General features: G+C 45.4%; 1 protein-coding gene across 1 annotated transcript in view; it reads right to left on the minus strand.

Annotated features, from left to right (window-relative positions):
- Positions 1-19,083, minus strand: part of LOC122560489 (uncharacterized) — a 105,024-nt gene that overhangs the window by 36,066 nt on the left and 49,875 nt on the right. The window contains exons 11-13 of the mRNA XM_043711137.2: positions 16,490-16,608; positions 14,489-14,551; positions 870-959 (exon numbers count right to left, since the gene is read on the minus strand). Coding sequence (XP_043567072.2) covers positions 870-959; positions 14,489-14,551; positions 16,490-16,608 — 272 coding nt within the window. The remainder of the gene's footprint in view (positions 1-869; positions 960-14,488; positions 14,552-16,489; positions 16,609-19,083) is intronic.

The following is a 19,083-nucleotide window of genomic DNA, read 5'->3' on the forward strand; positions in this document are numbered from 1 at the left end:
ATCCTGGAAGGTGCTGCTGGCAGAGACAACAGCTTCCCTCTGCCAGCTACACGTGATTGGCTGCTTCAGTCGCCATCAGACTCACTCGCACACGAAATGAACCCCCAAAAGGCGGTCAATCTCTCGAGCAAACTCTTCATGTCCCGCGGCTGACCTCACACCAATCCAAGATGTTCATACTTTAACTCCGAAGTGGAAATGCCTGGCCCACTCCCTCACTCCCCCAAAGCCTGTCCACCATCTCCAAGGCATAAGTCAGGAGGGTGATGGAATACCCCCCACTTGCCGGGATGGGGGCAGTTCCAACAACACTCAAGAAGCTCGACACCATCCAGGACAAAGCAGTCCCCCACTTGATTGGCACCACATCCACAAGCATTCACTCCCTTCACCACCGACACTCAGTAGCAGCAGTGTGTACCATCTACAAGATGCACTGTAGAAAGTTACCAAAGATCATCAGACAGCACCTTCTAAACCCACGACCACTTGCATCTAAAAACGAAACGTACATGGAAACACCACCACCTGTAAGTTCCTCTCCAAGACACTGACCATCCTGACTTGGAAACATATCACCGTTCCTTCACTGTCGCTGGGTCAAAATCCTGGAGCTCTCTCCTGAAGGGTATTTTGGGTCAACCCACAGCAGGTGGACTGCAGCGGTTCACGAAGGCAGTTCAACCCCACCTTCTCAAGGGCAACTGGGGACAGGCAATAAATGCTGGGCCCAGCCAGCAATGCCCATATCCCACAAAATGAATAAATAAAGAAAAGGAAGACAACATTCAAGATGTCTTTGAGTAAAAGCCAACAGAACACAATACAAACCCAGCTCCTGTCGTGGAGATCACATTATCTGCTCTTACCCTCTCTGCTGTTTTGAAGAATCTAACTCGGGTGCTGTAGTGGGCCGGGCTCTCGGATGAAGGGCTGAGGCAGCGATTGTGATAAGCTGTCTGGAGGGCAACAATTTCAGAAAGAAAAGGTTTAGCTCTTTAGTAATATAACACCATCTTAAAGTTTATCAAGTGTATCTGATTTGCTACATTACAATAGCTCACTGCAACTCTTGGATTCAATTCACTGTAAAACGCTTTTAAATGTCCTGAGGTTATAACAGGAAGTATATATGCAGATTAGATCACTTATTTTGGCAGTTTATAGCTAACAGTAAAAGATGAAGAAATAAGTTCTGATGAAATGATGTGTACATTTTATTTGAGACAATTAAGCTATTGCCCATTACACGAGGGCAAATCTTCAGCATGTTTTAGTTGCACAGTTAGTCTATGACAGTGCTACCCAAGGAGAAGATTAAGTTTTTTTGTTGGAGGAAGCAATTCACCAAATACAAGTGTACAACCTTTAAACTGACAGGTATAAATACGTTGGCACGTTGTGCTGTTACAATGGATGCTTAGACCAGGGTATACATCAGCATGATTATTGGAAGGTAAATTGAAGAACTAACAGGCTGAGGGTTCGACATTAAAACAGATTCCGCTTGAGGAATTAAGGTGATTGTATTCGAGAGAAATTAGAAATGGAGTCAGGACGTCATGCTGTGCCCTTAAAGTAATACGTTTTCTCAACCCACTTCTCAGAAGCAAACTTTGACACTGAGCCACACAAGGAGATATTAGGCCCACTGACCCAAAGTTTGTTCAAGGAGGTAGATTTTAAGCAGCAGAGTTTTCTCCTTTATATGACCTATTCAATCGAGATTTGGGTCACTTTAACTGAAATCACTTTCTGTGGCTCAGTGCTAGAGTTTCCTCCTTAACTCCCTGAAGCTCTGTTTGTTCTGCTAAAGGCATACATTAAGGCAAGTTGCTTAAGTAGGGGGCACGGTGGCTAGCACTGCTGCCTCACAGCGCCAGAGACACGGGTTCAATTCCCGCCTCAGGCAACTCTCTGCGTGGATTTTGCACATTCTCCCTGTGTCTGCGTGGGTTTCCTCCGGGTGCTCCGGTTTCCTCCCACAGTCCAAAGATGTGCAGGTCAGGTGAATTGGCCATGCTAAACTGCCCGTAGTGTTAGGTAAGGGGTAAATGTATGGCTGGGTTGTGCTTCGGCGGGTCGGTGTGGGCCTGAAGGGCCTGTTTCCACACTGTAAGTAATCTAAAGTCGAAAGAAAGATAAAGAGGCAGCGAGATTTAGAATTCCTAGTGTGGAAACAGGCCATTTGGCGCAACAGATCCACACTGACCCTCCGAAGAATATCTCACCCAGATCCATTCGCCTGACTATGGGCAATTTAGCACGGCCAATTTACCTAACGCACACATCTTTGGTCTATGGAAACCTGAGTACCACACAGACATGGGGAGAAAATGCAAACGCCACACAATCACCCAAGGCTGGAATTGAACCCACATCCCAACTGCTCTGAGGCAGCAGTGCTAACTACTGAGCCAGCGTGCTGCCCAAGGTTTAGGGAAGGAATTTTAGAATGCAGCACCTGAACAGCTAACGGTCTGACAACCAATGGTGATAATTTATAGTAGGGATATTACAAGAGGTCAGAGTGCAGCTATCTTCAGGGTGTTACAGGACTGTCACACAGATAGCACAGACAGGGATGGAAAATGCAATACAGACAGCTGGAAGTAAGGATGGAGCTTTCAAAGTCAAACCATCAGTGAATCTAGACTCAAGGTAGGATCGGAGATGATTAAGGACAACCAGTGGCTGTGCCCAGGCTTAATGTAGCTTCACTCATTCCACTGCAGAAAGAAACAAGGAGGTGATATTGTACAGACCAATATAATATTGGATTGTGGATAAAAACTGGGAACATGCTGCTTTGAACCAAGGAGACTGTGAAAAGAGGAGGATTGCAGTTTTAACTGTCATGTTTGATGGAGCCTAGATTAGAGTGGTGCTGGAAAAGCACAGCAGTTCAGGCAGCATCCAAGTAGCAGGAAAATCGACGTTTCCGGCAAAAGCCCTTCATCAGGAATAGAGGCAGAGAGCCTGAAGGGTGGAGAGATAAGTGAGAGGAGGGTGGGGATGGGGAGAAAGTAGCATAGAGTACAATGGGTGAGTGGGGGAGGGGATGAAGGTGATAGGTCGGGGGCGGGGGGAGGGTGGAGTGGATCGGTGGAAAAGAAGATAGGCAGGTAGGACAGGTCATGGGGACAGTGCTGAGCTGGAAGTTTGGAACTAGGGTGAGGTGGGGGAATGGGAAATGAGGAAACTGTTGAAGTCCACATTGATGCCCTGGGGTTGAAGTGTTCCGAGGCGGAAGATGAGGCGTTCTTCTTCCAGGTGTCTGGTGGTGAGGGAGCGGCGGTGAAGGAGGCCCAGGACCTCTATGTCCTCGGCAGAGTGGGAGGGGGAGTTGAAATGTTGGGCCACGGGGCGGAATGGTGCGGTTACAATAAATGATATTGGTGGATGTGCAGGTAATACTTTGATGGTCGTGGAAGGCTCCTTTAGGGCCTTGGATGGAGGTGAGGGAGGTGGTGTGGGCGCAGGTTTTACAGTTCCTGCAGTGGCAGGGGAAGGTGCCAGGATGGGAGGGTGGGTTGTAGGGGGGGCGTGGACCTGACCAGGTAGTCACGGAGGGAACGGTCTTTGCGGAAGGCGGAAAGGGGTGGGGAGGGAAATATATCCCTGGTGGTGGGGTCTGTTTGGAGGTGGCGGAAATGTCGGCGGATGATTTGGTTTATGTGAAGGTTGGTAAACTTCCAGCTCAGCACTGTCCTTGAGCACAAGTCCCCATGACTTGTCCTACATGGCTATCTTCTTTTCCACCTATCCACTCCACCCTCCTCCCTGGCCTATCACCTTCTCCCCCACTCACCTATTGTACTCTATGCTACTTTCTCCCCATCCCCATCCTCTTCTCATTTATCTCTCCACCCTTCAGGCTCTCTGCCTTTATCCCTGATCAAGGGCTTTTGCCTGAAACGTCGATTTTCCTGCTCCTCGGATGCTGCCTGACCTGCTGTGCTTTTCCAGCACCACTCTAATCTAGACTCTGGTTTCCAGCATCTGCAGTCATTGTTTTTTACCATGTTTTATGGAGCACATTGAGCATCATAAACGAAGTTGTCTTTCACTGGAACAGTGCGGGTACAGGTGGACAGGGAAGGCGAATGGGTTCTGCAGGAAACGGGATCTGCCTGACCACAGCATTGTATTAACTCCTGACTGGGTGACCAGGTGTTGTGCATAAGCAGTGTGATGGTGTTTCTAGCCTGCAGAGAGCACGCATTGGAAATCTCTCTCTTTCTCTTTCATTCTTTCGCCTGTGTGGAGAAAGTCCAGTAACAGCTACCTGGCTTTCCCTCAATAATCCCTCTCTAAACAACATTTTCTGCAAAATTCCTTCCCTGTTTAAGGACAGAAGAGACCTTCAAAGACATTAAGAGAACAAATTCTCAGCCAGTGAATGAAAGGGTAGCACCAGTGCGCAACAACCTTCTTTCTTCAACAAAGTACTGAAAGAAATTGGAAGAAAACGGCCATTGAATCTGGTGCTCTGGATTGGCACGATAAGATAGTTTTAGTTATAGGAAGAAGATTGTTCAGGAGAGGTTTACCAGGATGTTGCTGGGTATGGAAGACTTGAGTTATAAAGAAAGGCTGGATAGGCTGGGACTTTTCTTCATTGGAGCGTAGGAAGTTGAGAAGCGACCTGATGGAAGTTTGGAAAAATAATGAAAGGTACAGATAAAGTGAATGGTATTTATCTTTTCCTTAAGATGGGGGATTTCAAGACCAAGGGGCATATTTTTAAGGTGAGAGCAGAGAGATTTAAAAAAGACATGGGGGTAATGTTTTTTACACAGAGGGTGGTTCGTGTATGGAATGAATTTCCTGAGGAAGTGGTGGATGTGGTTACAGTTACAAAATCTAAAAGACATTTGGATAGGTACATGGATAGGAAAGGTTTGGAGGGATATGGGCCAGGAGCAGGCAGGCAGAGCTCGTTTCGTTTGGAAACATAGTCGGCACGGACTGGTTGGACCGAAGGGTCTTTTTTTGTGCTGTATGACTCTGTCTTTTTTTTCAACCTTATTATCAATCAATAGTCAGAGCATAGGAAATGGAAAATGAAAGCTTTGTGGGTCACCGAGGATATGTAAATGCCCGCGGGTGTGAAAATGTTATGTTACAATATCTTATTTTTAAAAATCAATTCTGTTAAACCACATTTTGCATCAGTCTCCCATGCTGGTCATTATTAAGTGCCTAGTCGTAACTTGACTTTTCAATGATAAATATGAAGACATGAACTAATGGGTATTGACTGGTGACTATGCAATGATTACACTGTTGGTTGCCATGGGGAATGGATGGGCTGCATTAGGATGGGGGAAGGGGGCCGCTACTGGAAGTAAAAGTCATTTAGATTAGATTCCCTACAATGTGGAAACAGGCCATTTGGCCCAACAAGTCCACACCGACCCTCCAAAGAGTAACCCACCCTGACCCATTCTCCTACATTTACCCCTGACTAATGCACCGAACAAGATAGGCAATTTAGATTAGATTAGATTACGTACAGTGTGGAAACAGGCCCTTCAGCCCAACAAGTCCACACCGTCCCGCCGAAGCGCAACCCACCCATACCCCTACATTTACCCCTTGCCTAACACTACGGGCAATTTAGCATGGCCAATTCACCTGACCCTGCACATCTTTGGACTGTGGGAGGAAACCGGAGCAAACCCACACAGACACGGGGAGAATGTGCAAACTCCTCACAGTCAGTCGCCTGAGGCGGGAAATGAACCCGGGTCTCTGGCCCTGTGAGGCAACAGTGCTAACCACTGGGCCACCTTGCACCCTAATTTTTTTAAAAGTGTAAACAGAGAGAAAACAAAATATGAGAGAAGACTAGCTAAAAATATAATAATATTTTTACTAGAATTCATAAAGGAGAAGTAAGTGAATGTTGGTCCTCTCAAGAGACAGTGTGTCTGGGGAATGTATAATAAAAGGAATATCAGAAGTACTAAACTTTTGTGTCCATCTTCACTGTACAACATAGTCGGTTCTGCTATAACACGGTAATTCCCATGCAATCCCGTGTTATAAGAAGATCACGTAAAAGCAGCACCATTTAAACTAATGAGGCTGGAGTTGTAATGGAACAAATATACGAGTTAAAACTTTGTGTGAAAGCAAGTGTCCCCAATTCTGCAAGTATGTAACAGCGAATTCGCACTAATGACATAGGCATTAAGCAGAACAACCTGTACCTCAAAAATATCTCTAAATTACTTGAAAATAAAGAAGTGAAAAGGATGGAGGAATTTCAAACATATAGACAGAGTATATGAAAGGAGTCGAAAGAGACTAAATCAGTGATAGTTTATAATTAAGAGTGCTTAGCAGAAGGAAAGTCAGACACTAGTGATTTTGTTATTTTTGTATTCTTATGTGGTAAAGTCTACTAAATTACTAAAGTATAAGTTTGTACAGGAAGGGACAGTGGCTGAAACATTAATTTACTTAATTAGTTAATTAATTGTATAACTAAGACACAGTAAAGATGGTAGGGAAGGTGATGTGTTGTGGAGGTGGAATGTGGGTGTTCCTGGATGCCAGTGTTAACTGGACTTCTCCTGTTTACAGCTCAAGGAGTGTCAGATTCGTGGTTATGAGCTGGACACCAAGCTGCATCACGGTGACACCTCAGACTGAGGGGAGGTTATGCAGCGACCATGTTCCAGATATGCCAAGTCTTTCGGTTTGCTCAGGGACAGGAGGGTGTGACTGCAGGTTAAGCAGATAAAGGGACCCAACATGGAGAAGAACAGCAGCCTCTGCAGCTGTCCATGTGGCTCGGGGTGTTGGATGAAAATGTTGATCGCAGAGTGGATGAGCAAACTGCCCAGGGCACCATGGGAAAGGAAACCATTCAAGTAGGTGGACAGTAAACCTGGATTGTAGAGGTAGTAGGGACAGTGTTAAGCATGGGCATTGGCACAGTCCGTAGGCAAGAGAGAGAAAGAGAGAGAGTCCAGATATCTGTGTTGCTTGACCAGTGCCAGGGTTTAGGGGAGGTTACAATGGTCATGGTCTACTTAGGTACCAATGACTTCAGAGTCATAGAATCCCTACAGTGTGGAAGCAGGCCATTCAGCCCATCAAGTCCACACCAACCCTCCAAACAGTATGCCGCCCTGACCTACCCCACTACCCTTTCCCTGTAATCTGCATTTCCCATGGCTAGCCTGCACATCCCTGGACACTATAGCATGGTCAATCCACCTGACCTGCACATATTTGGACGGTGGGAGGAAACCGGAGCACCCGGAGGAAACCCACGCAGACATGGGGAGAATGTGCAAACTCACACAGAATTGGAAGAATATGAGGAGAAGCTGAATTAAAAATCAAAACCTCAAAAAGGTGATCACCTTAGGACTGGCATCTAAGCCAGAAGCAAACTGGTGCCAGGTTAATATGGCGGCAATGTTAAATACATGGCTCAAAGATTGGTATGGAGAAATGGGTATTGATCGATGGGACACTGGCACCATTACTGAGGAAAGTGAGAGCTGTACCACTGGGATGGCTTTCATCTGAACCATGCTGGGACCAGCATTCTGATGAGCAATGGAAATAGTGTGACAGAAAGAGCCTAAGCTAAGTAGAGGGAGGAAAAGTACAAGTTTGGGAAGATGTGATTATTTGATTAGAGAAGACGAACAGGGCAGCAATAATGGAAATAATAATCACAGATTAAATGGAAACTGAAGAAAAAGTGAGCATGGTGGCTCAGTGGTTGGCACCGCTGCCTCACAGCGCTAGGGCCCCCGATTCCCACCTCGGGCGACTGTCTGTGTGGAGTTTGCACATTCTCCCTGTGTCTGCGCGGATTTCCTCCGGGTGCTCCGGTTTCCTCCCACAGTCCAAAGATGTGCAGGTCAGGTGAATTGGTCATGCTAAATTGTCCACAGTGTTCAGGGATGTGTGCATTAGTCAGGGGTAAATGTAGAGTAATAGGGGAGGGGAATGGGTCTGGGTGGGATACTCTTTGGAGAGTCGGTGTGGACTTGTTGGGCCGAAGGGCCTGTTTCCACACTGTAGAGGTTCTAGGATTCTAGATGACAACATGAAAGGTTACAAAAAGTAAAAAGAGAGAACTAAAGGCTCTGTACCTGAAAGCATTTAGCATTCATAACAAAACAGGTGAATTAACAGAGCAAACAGAAATAAGTATGTATAATGTGATAGCCATTACAGAGACATGGCTACAGGATAACATCAAAACGCACCTGAACATGGAAGGGTACATGATACTTAGGAAGGAAAGGAAGCTAGGAAAAGGGGGAGGTGCAACACTCTTATAAATTAAAGGTTGCGATTGGTACAATTGAGAGAGATTATCTTGGATTTGGAGATCAAAAAGGGAGACCTGTTTGGGTAGAGTGGAGAAACAGGCAAGGTAAGAAGTTGCCAATGGGAATGGTACACAGAGATCCCCCGTTAACAGTAACCACACTGTAGGATAGGGTATACAGGAGGAAGTTGAAACTTTATTGCTGGAACAGCGCAGCAGGTCAGGCAGCATCCAGGGAACAGGAGATTCGACGTTTCGGGCACAGGCCCTTCTTCAGGAATGAGCAGAGAGTGTTCATTCCTGAAGAAGGGCCTGTGCCCGAAACGTCGAATCTCCTGTTCTCTGGATGCTGCCTGACCTGCTGTGCTGTTCCAGCAATAAAGTTTCAACTTTGATCTCCAGCATCTGCAGACCTCACTTTCTCCTATACAGGAGGAAATCATGTGACTTTGTGAGAAAGACACAGAAGGGAGATTTTGATCTACATAAAGCTGGGAGCATCAGATTGGCAATAAAAGCTTGGAATGACATGTTCATGGAATGTTTTTGGTAGCTTTGTACAGAAGCATATACCTGGAGTCAACCAGTGAGCAGACTATATTGTATATGATAATGTGCAATATGGTAATGGCCTTACAGTGAAGACATCCTTAGGCAGTAGTGACCATAAGATGAATAAATATCACATTTGAACTTGAGAGAGAGAAGACTGTCTCTAAAACTGGTGCTTTACACTCAACAAAGGACCAGTTTGGGGGCATGGTGACAGAGCTGGCTAAAAGTGAACTCGAAAATGAAGTTACGATAGATGTCAGTGGAGATAGAGTAGCAGACATTTAAAAATATATCTCAGAAGCTCAGAAGAGTGTAAGAGACCACATCTTTTTATTTTTGGGCTATGGTCTGAAAATGAGGAAAATGGACACTGTTTTCAAGGAAGGAGAATGTTTGACAAAATGGATAAAACTAACTGGTAAAACTAAGACAAGATCACGTTCCAGGACATGGTGCCTGATCATCAAGACTCAGTCTGGTGTGGGACCAGGCACACTCAGCATTATAACAACCCTCTGATTTGTCAGCTTGCAGTTTAACATAGAGCCTGCAAGGGGAGTGAAACAGGGAGAAGCAAGGACACCTCCAGATATTAGCTGCATCAATGTTTCTCTCTCCCTTTTCTCTGTAAAATTGCTCTCTCCAATTTTCTGTTGAAACAGTCAGCCTAAAAGCAATTCTAAAGCCAAAAGACAACAAGACACACCCAGGTCCAACTAAGCAACTCCAGACTGGTCAACATTGTGCAGATAATATTGGGTTATCATTGAAGAGTAAAAAGGCTTATGAACCAGAAACATTTAGGTTTGTGACTCGTCCTGGTGATACAGAACTGTCTTCGCCTATTATCTGCCCCATCCAGTCTTTTGACCGTTGGTGTTGCTGTGTGTCTGTGTGTCTGTCTATGTGTGTGTGTGTCTGTGTGCATGTGTCTGTGTGAGAGTGTGTGCGTGTGTCTGTGTGAGAGTGTGTGCGTGTGTCTGTGTGTTTCCGGGTGCATGTGTCTGTTGAGAGAGAGAGTGTGTGTGTGTGTGAGAGTGTGTTTGTGTGTGTCTGTGTGAGAGTGCGTGTGTCTGTGTGAGAGTGTGTGTGTCTGTGTGCATGTGTCTGTGTGAGAGTGTGTGCGTGTGTCTGTGTGTGTCCGGGTGCATGTGTCTGTTGAGAGAGAGAGTGTGTGTGTGTGTGTGAGTGTGTTTGTGTGTGTCTGTGTGAGTGTGCGTGTGTCTGTGTGAGAGTGTGTGTGTCTGTGTGAGTGTGCGTGCGTCTTGTGAGAGTGTGCGTGTGTGTCTGTGTGAGAGTGTGTGTGTCTGTGTGAGTGTGCGTGTGTCTGTGTGAGAGTGCGTGTGTCTGTGTGAGAGTGTGTGTGTCTGTGTGAGTGTGCGTGTGTGTCTGTGTGAGTGTGCGTGTGTCTGTGTGAGAGTGTGTGTGACTGTGTGAGTGTGCGTGTATCTGTGAGAGTGTGCGTGTGTCTGTGTGAGAGTGTGTGTGTCTGTGTAAGTGTGCGTGTGTCTGTGTGAGAGTGTGTGTGTGTGCCTGTGTGAGAGTGTGTGTGTCTGTGTGAGTGTGTCTGTGAGAGTGTGTGTGTGTGCCTGTGTGAGTGTGCGTGTGTCTGTGCGAGAGTGTGTGTGTGTCTGTGTGAGTGTGCGTGTGTCTGTGTGAGAGTGTGTGTGTGTGTCTGTGTGAGTGTGCATGTGTCTGTGTGAGAGTGTGTGTCTGTGTGAGAGTGTGTGTGTGTCTGTGTGAGTGTGCGTGTGTCTGTGTGTGTGTGTAAGTGTGTCTGTGTGAGTGTGCGTGTGTCTGTGTGAGAGTGTGTGTGTGTGTCGGTGTGTGTGCATGTGTCTGTGTGAGAGTGTGTGTGTGTGTCTGTGTGAGAGTGTGTGTGTCTGTGTGAGAGTGTGTGTGTGTCTGTGTGAGTGTGCATGTGTCTGTGTGAGAGTGTGTGTGTGTGTGTCTGTGCAAGTGTGTGTGTCGGTGTGAGAGTGTGTGCGTCTGTGTGAGTGTGTGTGTCTGTGTGAGTGTGCGTGTGTCTGTGTGAGAGTGTGTGTGTGTGTCTGTGTGTGTGTCTGTGTGAGAGTGTGTGTGTGTGTGTCTGTGTGAGTGTACGTGTGTTTCTGTGTGAAAGTGTATGTGTCTGTGTGAGTGTGCGTGTGTCTGTGTGAGTGTGTGTGTGTATCTGTGAGTGTGCGTGTATCTGTGTGAGTGTGTGTGTGTGTGTGTCTGTGTGAGAGTGTGTGTGTGTCTGTGTGAGAGTGTGTGTGTGTCTGTGTGTGTGTGTCTGTGTGAGAGTGTGTGTGTGTGTGTCTGTGTGAGTGTGCGTGTCTGTGTGAGAGTGTGTGTGTGTCTGTGTGTGTGTCTGTGTGAGAGTGTGTGTGTGTCTGTGTGTGTGTCTGTGTGAGAGTGTGTGTGTGTGTGTCTGTGTGAGTGTACGTGTGTGTCTGTGTGAGTGTGTGTCTGTGTGAGAGTGTGTGTGTGTGTGTGTGAGAGTGTGTGTGTGTCTGAGTGTGTGTGTGTCTGTGTGAGAGTGTGTGTGTGTGTCTGTGTATGTGTGTCTGTGAATTTTTAAATAGGACAAAGTTTAGATGAATACATTCAAAATCCTACTATTTTACTGTTCTTGTTAAAATGCAACAATTAGAGTTAATTGTACTGTTACTGTGGGGTATGATTCGCTTTTATCTTAAGTAGCAGTGAGTCAGAAGCAAACCTTGACTTTGGGAAATTTCATTAAACTTTCATATTTTTGGTGACTCTGGGAATAGTGGAGTTTGATTTTTGATGTATTCCTCCAGTGAGTTGTGACAATGGGTACATTAAAAAAAAGGCAAGACTCCTGCCCACCCCCACCCTGCTCTCATTTATCTCTCCACACTGCAGGCACTCTGCCTCTATTCCTGATGAAGGGCTTTTGCCCGAAATGTCAATTTTCCTGCTACTCGGATGCTGCCTGACCTGCTGTGCTTTTCCAGCACCACTCTAATAGTATCAAAAAGTTAGGAAGATTGAGCAGGAAACAATCTCATCGAAACATAAAATTCTGAAAAGATTTGACACGTTGTATGCAGGAGAATTCTCTTCTCAGAGAGTGTACAATTCTTCTACTGAAAGGGATTGGAAGCTGGAATTTATTTGTTGAACTTATTTAAGGCTGCGTTGGATAGAGTTTTGATAGTTTAGCCTGAGTGACTGATTCAAACCCTTTACTTATTCAGAAATTGCTGATAAACTTGATAGAAAGTATTAATTAATAAACTGGATGCTGAAAAGCTGTTTCTCCATATGGGAGAAACTCCAGCTCAGGGAGCCATCTTCAAAAGCGGCAGTCTCCATTTAACACTGAGATGAGGAAGAGGTTTACCTCGCAAAAGGTCATGAGTCTTTGGAACTTTAAGCCCAGAGACTGGTGGAAGTGGTGTCACTCAATACCTTTAAGGCAGAGATAGATACATCCTTGACTCACAAGGGAGTGAAGGGTAATCAGGGGTAGGAGAAAGTGAGGACCACAGATGCTGGAGATCAGAGTCAAAAAGTGTGCAGCTGGAAACGCACAGCGGGTCAGGCAGCATCTGAGGAGCAAGAGAATCGACGTTTCAGGGAAAAGCCCTTCATCAGGAATTTGGGGGTAGTCAGGAAAGTAGAGTTGAAGCCACAGTTAGTTCAGGCATGATTTTCTAGAACAGTACAGCAGGTTAGAGAAGGTGAATGCCTACACCTGTTACTGATGTGGTCACATTTATGTTGGATAAAGCTAATTAGAAACTTCTTGAGTAAGGCAAGTGGAAGTGGCTTCGACACAGAATATCTGACATGAGCAGCACAGATGCATTCAAACTAGATAAATACACGAGTGAGAAAGGATTAGAATGAGTTGATAGGCTGAAGTAAAGAGGGCTGGCAGAGCAGTAACTGATTCAAAGAGCCTTTGGGTGGATGGCCTGTTATGCTGTAAGTACATTGTAATAAATACACTGCGTGGTTTGAAAATACTCATGATATTTGACTTTGTTGTGAAGAGGCAAGAACATCAACATGTTTAGGGTGAAGTGTCATGATTTCACTGGGAAGAGTGCTGTGTTAATGTGCCCCACAGTTCCACAAACCGTCACAAAGTATACAAAATCCCAAAGAGACCACCAAGATGACCCCCAACAGCCTGACTGCCTGTTATTCAGGACAAATACAAGCTTCTATCATTAATAGAAAATAACGTTATCTATTGCAACACACTTTAATAAATGGCAAATAAGACACAGGATTACTAATCTATTCCTTAAGTACATCCCTTTAAAAACCACACCTGCACACACACACACATTCACAAATAAAAGAAATGGTTTGACTCAATTATTACGGGTGAAAAAATACAGAGAGGGAACAAAATACTGAAGTTGAAGAGTTCAGATCACAAAGGTTGAGTTAAATTGTTACTCCGTCTCTTTTAATTTAAACAACAATGACACTCTGTGACTGTAAAATGGTGGTCACAAGAGTCATGCAGCATAGAAACAAAGCCTTCGGCCTAACTCATCCATGCTCACTGGGTTGGTTGGTCAGGTGGACGTTTCTTGTTAAATTTCGTTTAACATTCCTCAGTTTTAACCCACAGAAAGAGAGGATATGGGGAAGTGAAAGATGCTTTCAGTTTGTAGGCCTGGATGTACAGCTTAACTTTGTAACAAACTGCAGCTCAATCAATCAAGAGCTGTTGTTGTCTCCTTAACTCGGAAACTCTTGGTTCCAAACCTGTCCCAAAGTATCCCCGCTCACTGCTTCTAAAAGCGATAGGTACTGTCTTGCACAGCTAACAATGTCCACTACGTCTTTCTTTTCCCCAAAACTGCAAAAGGATATTTTAGCTGTATAGAACGCCCAACTGACATTTTGATTCCAAAAAGGAAAATATGTGGTCCATTATGGAAGGTAACTGGATGGTAAGAAGCGCGGTTAGGATTGTGGTCAGTGGGGAATGGAAGAGTTGATCTAATAAAAAGTGATTCACATGTCTGAGAGTTGAACAGAGAGAGGCATCAAGATCCTCTTCCTTCTGTGTGTTCTACCCTGAAAGGTCATCAACCTTTAACCTTACCCCTACTTCCACTCCACAGACTTTCCTGAGTATTTCCCTGTATTTTTGGTCTCTATTTCAGATTTCTGGTATGTGCAACGTAGTGTTCTCCGGACTCAGAGCTTCTCTGTGACCTTCCTGATACATCAGTATCCAGCAAGCTGGGAAATGCTGCTGATTTGACCTGTTGCTGTCTTTAAGGAACCCATACCGTAAAGCTTAGGGCAAAGCGACCTGGCCAATGATAAACAGCATTCTAGTTCTTTAAGATTGCAAATAAAAACAGCAAGTACTCTCGTCATCATGTTCTTCGCACAGCAGGTGCTGCCAGACCTGCTGAATTTCTCCAGCACTTTCTGTTTTCACTACAGACTGCCAGCACCTGCATTATTTCATTTCTCCCCAAGATCACAGGCTTCCGAGAAAATTGCAGTTGGATACAAAGCCTGGCCCTTTAAATCATTAACCAATCAAGTGCAGTACAACAGCTGCCAGTGGCAGACATTTCTGATCCCCCAGTGTCAGACTTTATCAAAGATCCTTATTAAAATACATTCACTTACGGGCCTGCTGACACCCTTGTGGATTTGGCACAGGAAATGCATTTGAATCGTTCAAGTAACTGCCTGAAATTGGAAAACAGTTAAACAGATTAACATCAAATCTCCTTAAAGTAGTTTCAAAGATCATTTTCTTCATGCAAACATTGTCCTTTCTAAATTATCAACTTAATTCATATGTATTAATAAACTAGCTACTGCCCCATAATTGCAGGTTTTTGTGCTGTTGATAGCAACATAGGAACAGGAGGAGGCCGTTCAGCCCCTCAGGTCTGTTCCATCATTCAATAAGATCATGACTGATCTATAGCCGAAAGTGCTTTTGGCTTATATCCCCTCATGCCTTTGCTTAACAGAAAATTCTCTCTCTCAGATTAACAGGTGATCCTGCATCCAGTACCATTTGTGGAAGACAGCTCCAAAGCTCGACCACCCTTTGTGTGTGAATGTGTTTCTTAACATTTCTCCTGAGTGGTCTGCCCCTCATTATCAGACTACTGTTGCGGTTGGTGCGGGTAAAATTGTAAAAATGGGAGAAAGCGTTGCATGGTCCCTTTAAATCATGGTGTTTTTTTTGGTGCTTAAAGTGGATGCCTGAATAGCAGTTTAAAATGTAGGTGCACAGAGAGCGCCTGAATTGAAATATTTTGTATCAAACGGTCAAACAGCATTTTTACCAAGACAGTTAGCCTTATCAAATTCAGCCAATTCATTTAAACCGAGCCCTGAGATACTGAAAACCTGATGGCTTTTGACCACCGGGAACAATTCAGATTGTAAACAAATTAAAAGGTCATCAAGGATATAAAAGGTGCGGGCATTTTGAAAACTGGGAGGGAGTCAACTAACACCTGAAGAGACAGCAAACCTGTCGTCTGAGAAATAAAAACCAGGTTCTCACAAGAAGTCTCCACGCACTCTTAAAAACCACCTATACATCGGATTCCTCTGCTACATTCATGCACTGACTTCCCACAAGTATAGCCCCCCCTCAATCCCACTACGAATCTGCATTGACGTTCATTATGTGTCTACATCATAGAATGCCTACAGTGTTGAAGCAGGCCATTCAGACCATCAAATCCACACTGACCCTCCAAACAACATCACCCCGACCCATCCCTGGAACCCTGTGCTTCCCATGGGTAATCCACCTAGCCTAATATCCCTGGACACATTGGGGTAATTTAGCATACCTTCCCTGCACATCTTTGGACTGTGGGAGAAAATCTGAGCACCCAGAGGAAACCCACACAGACATGGGGAGAATGTGCAAACTCCACACAGAGAGTTTTTTTTTTAAGATTAGATTCCCTACAGTGTGGAAACAGGCCCTTCAGCCCAACAAGTCTACACCGACCCTCCGGACAGTAATCTACTCAGACTCAATCCCGGTATTTACCTCTGACTAACGCACCTAACACTATTGGCAATTTAGCATGGCCAATTCACCTGACCTGCACATCTTTGGATTGTGGGAGGAAACCGGAGCACCCGGAGGAAACCCACGCAGACACGGGGAGAATGTGCAAACAGTCGCCCGAAGCTGGAATTGAACCCGGGTCCCTGGCGCTGTGAGGCAGCAGCGCTAACCACTGAGCCACCGCACTGCTCATACATACCTATTCTGCAAACAGATTCCTGTACTTGGTCACAGAATTCTCTGTACTAACTCTGGCCATAATTTAGGAGTCATTAACTTTGACTTAGTGCTTCTGATTCATGAGTCCCAGTCGCTTACATAACCGTGGGCCCAGCACAATTAGGTGACCTAGCGGGGGATCTGGTCATTTGGAGTTAATAACGACTGGCAGCCAACTGCAGCAGGGCTGGTATAGTGGGCCTCCCTACGTTATGCCAGTAACTCAGTGGATGCGCAGTGGGAATTAACAAACATGGATGTGGAAGCTCTCAACTCCTTCTCACGTCTCTTCGGGACATTTCCATCTCACTAAAATGATTTCTCCTGTATTTTCTTTAGAGGCCTGTGTTCACTTCACCCACTTTCTGAATCCAGCAGCAGTATCCGCGTCAAAGCCTGGGCCATTTCTCAGCTGTTTCTTCAGCTGTTTCCATCGGTCTTCCAACTGCTTCTTCAACGGATCCAGTTCCATTCGATCCAGCTGTAATAAATTACATTCACATTTCACAATGTCAGCAATCGGCCAGGTTATTCCTCCATTAAACATACACCCAGACGTCATTTCACAGCCGGTCGACTGAACACGTTTGCAGTATTTTATGTCATTAAATAATCGCACCTTTAATCTGATTTTCTTTTACAGTTGTCATCTTTCTTAACTTTTCAACTCATTCCCTCTTATTTCTGCCCATTATTAAGAGTTTTATTTCACTTCAGCTAAAACACTGATAAGAAAAATGTGCTTCCCTTCCTGAGGTTCTCTTAACTGGAAACTCGAGGAGAACCCTAATGACCCGAATTTCAAAGAAACTGATGATGTTGGAGCGAGGTGGACAGAGTCGGAAATCACACAACACCAGGTTCTACAATTAGATTGGATTCCCTACAGCGTGGAAACAGGGTCTTCAGGCCAACCAGTCCACACTGACCCTCTGAAGAATTCACCTGACCTGCACATCATTGGACTGTGGGAGGAGACTGGAGGAAACCCACACAGACACAGGGAGAATGTGCAAACTCCTCACAGACATTTGTCCGAGACTGGAATCGAACCTGGGACCCTGGTGCTGTGAGGCAGCAGTGCTAAACCACTGAGCCACCATGCCGCCCGTTTTCCTGCCAGGTTTAATTCAAATCACAAGCTTTCAGAGCGCTGCTCCTTTGTCGGGTGACTTTACTTCTGACAAAGAAAGTGGTGGTCAACTTGTCATAAGGTCAGCAACAAGAATGGACTTGTCATAAGGTCAGGCATGGAATGAAAATGAGACAACCAAAGTGAATCAGAAATAGGTGAGAATAAACCCCAGCTGGAAAAACGGCAGTGTTATTGGAGAGCAGGCTGACAGGAAGCACAAGGATAGAATTGCCAGATGCTGAACGGTCCAGAGTGAAGGTGAACAGGGCTTGACAACACTGACTGACAGGCCTGTTCGCTTCCACACAGACCCTGGCTAGGGCCTTCCTTGGTGAAGGTGGACAGGTTTCTCATTACGAGACTTGTTAAGTATATTGCGAGGAGGCCATCCCGGATTGGTAAAGGTCACAGATAGCCTCTCTGTCCAGGTGGCAAATGAGCCTCTGATGTAGCAAGTGGGCACTCCATGTGGCTAACCGTCCGGTCAGCCCTGTGGCCTTGGTGGGAGGGGTGTGTGTCTGTGTGTGTTTGTGTGTGTGTGTGTTTCTGCACGCACGTACACTGTGTGAGTGTGTGTTAAAGAGAGAGTGTGTGTGTGTGTGAGTGAGTGTTTAAGAATGTGTGTATGTAAGAATGTGTGTGCATGTGTGTGACAGTGTGTGTGTGTGTAAGAATCTGTGTGTGAGAGTGTGTGTGTGTGGGTGTGAGAGGAGAAGGTATGTGTGCATGTGCATGTGTGAGAGTGAGTGCGTATGTGCACGTTTGTATATGTGTGCATGTGTGCGAGAGAGAGTGTGTGTGTGTGTGTGTCAGAGAGAGTGTGTCAGAGAGAGAGAGTGTGTACGTGTGTGTGTGTGCACGTTTGTGAGAGAGAGTGTGTGCGTGTGTGTGTGCACGTTTGTGAGAGAGAGTGTGTGCGTGTGTGTGTGCACGTTTGTGAGAGAGAGTGTGTGCGTGTGAGCATGTGTGCCTATGTGAGGCCACCAAAACAGGCTTTCCGGGGTTACAGCCAAAGAGGGGTTTCAACTCTAACGCCCCCTCCCCCCTCCCTCAAGACACTGTCCCAGTCTCACTGTCCAACCCTGCCCCTCCAAACAGTTGTGGCCTAGCTTCTTTCTCCCCTTGTCATTTCAGTTTTAAAATTAATTGTGGAGGAGAACAAATCTCTGTTGAAGGACTCTCTCAGTTAACTATTCTTTACAGAGACCTGCTGCTGCTCTATAGCTGCTGGGTGTTAGATCAGCACTCCAGTTTCGAGGACCCAGTCCTTAACTAGAAAGGCAGCTGGCCACCACACCAACGATAGAGGCTTCCTAATGGCTGCTTCCCTCAAAGCCGGAGGAAAGTGCACAGGGTCCTAGAAACAGTACCGACTCCCACTTCCCATCCCCAATGTGAAAATACAGCATCCCTTCCCTCAGAGTCCAATACCCAATTTGCATTTAAAACAGTGTCACACCCTTCAGCACATTTCAGCTCACACAGCAACAGACATCACCCCTGTCTCTCTGAAAAAAAATGGACTGTACACACAGAGAAGCAAGTCTCAGAACCTCAATTTTTTAAAAAAAGCTTACCCTTCAAGACTGCTACATGGATACAGATTAAAGACAGAAGTGTCACTTCATATTGTTACAAATCAGTAACATGAACTCAGAAAATCGAAATCAGTTCAGGAAACTTCAAATTCACAAGCATACAGTGAATCTTTACCCAGTTTCAAATGGTCATTTCATGCCAATGTGAGTGTTAGCAGTTTCAGTTGAATATATCTAGTTTAGACAGACACCATCCTATCCTATTTGAACTGTACAGAGTATT

Source organism: Chiloscyllium plagiosum, unplaced genomic scaffold (genome assembly GCF_037043375.1).
Source record: "Chiloscyllium plagiosum isolate Xiang-an unplaced genomic scaffold, Cpla_swu_hap1 HiC_scaffold_20, whole genome shotgun sequence".
NCBI lineage: Eukaryota > Metazoa > Chordata > Chondrichthyes > Orectolobiformes > Hemiscylliidae > Chiloscyllium > Chiloscyllium plagiosum.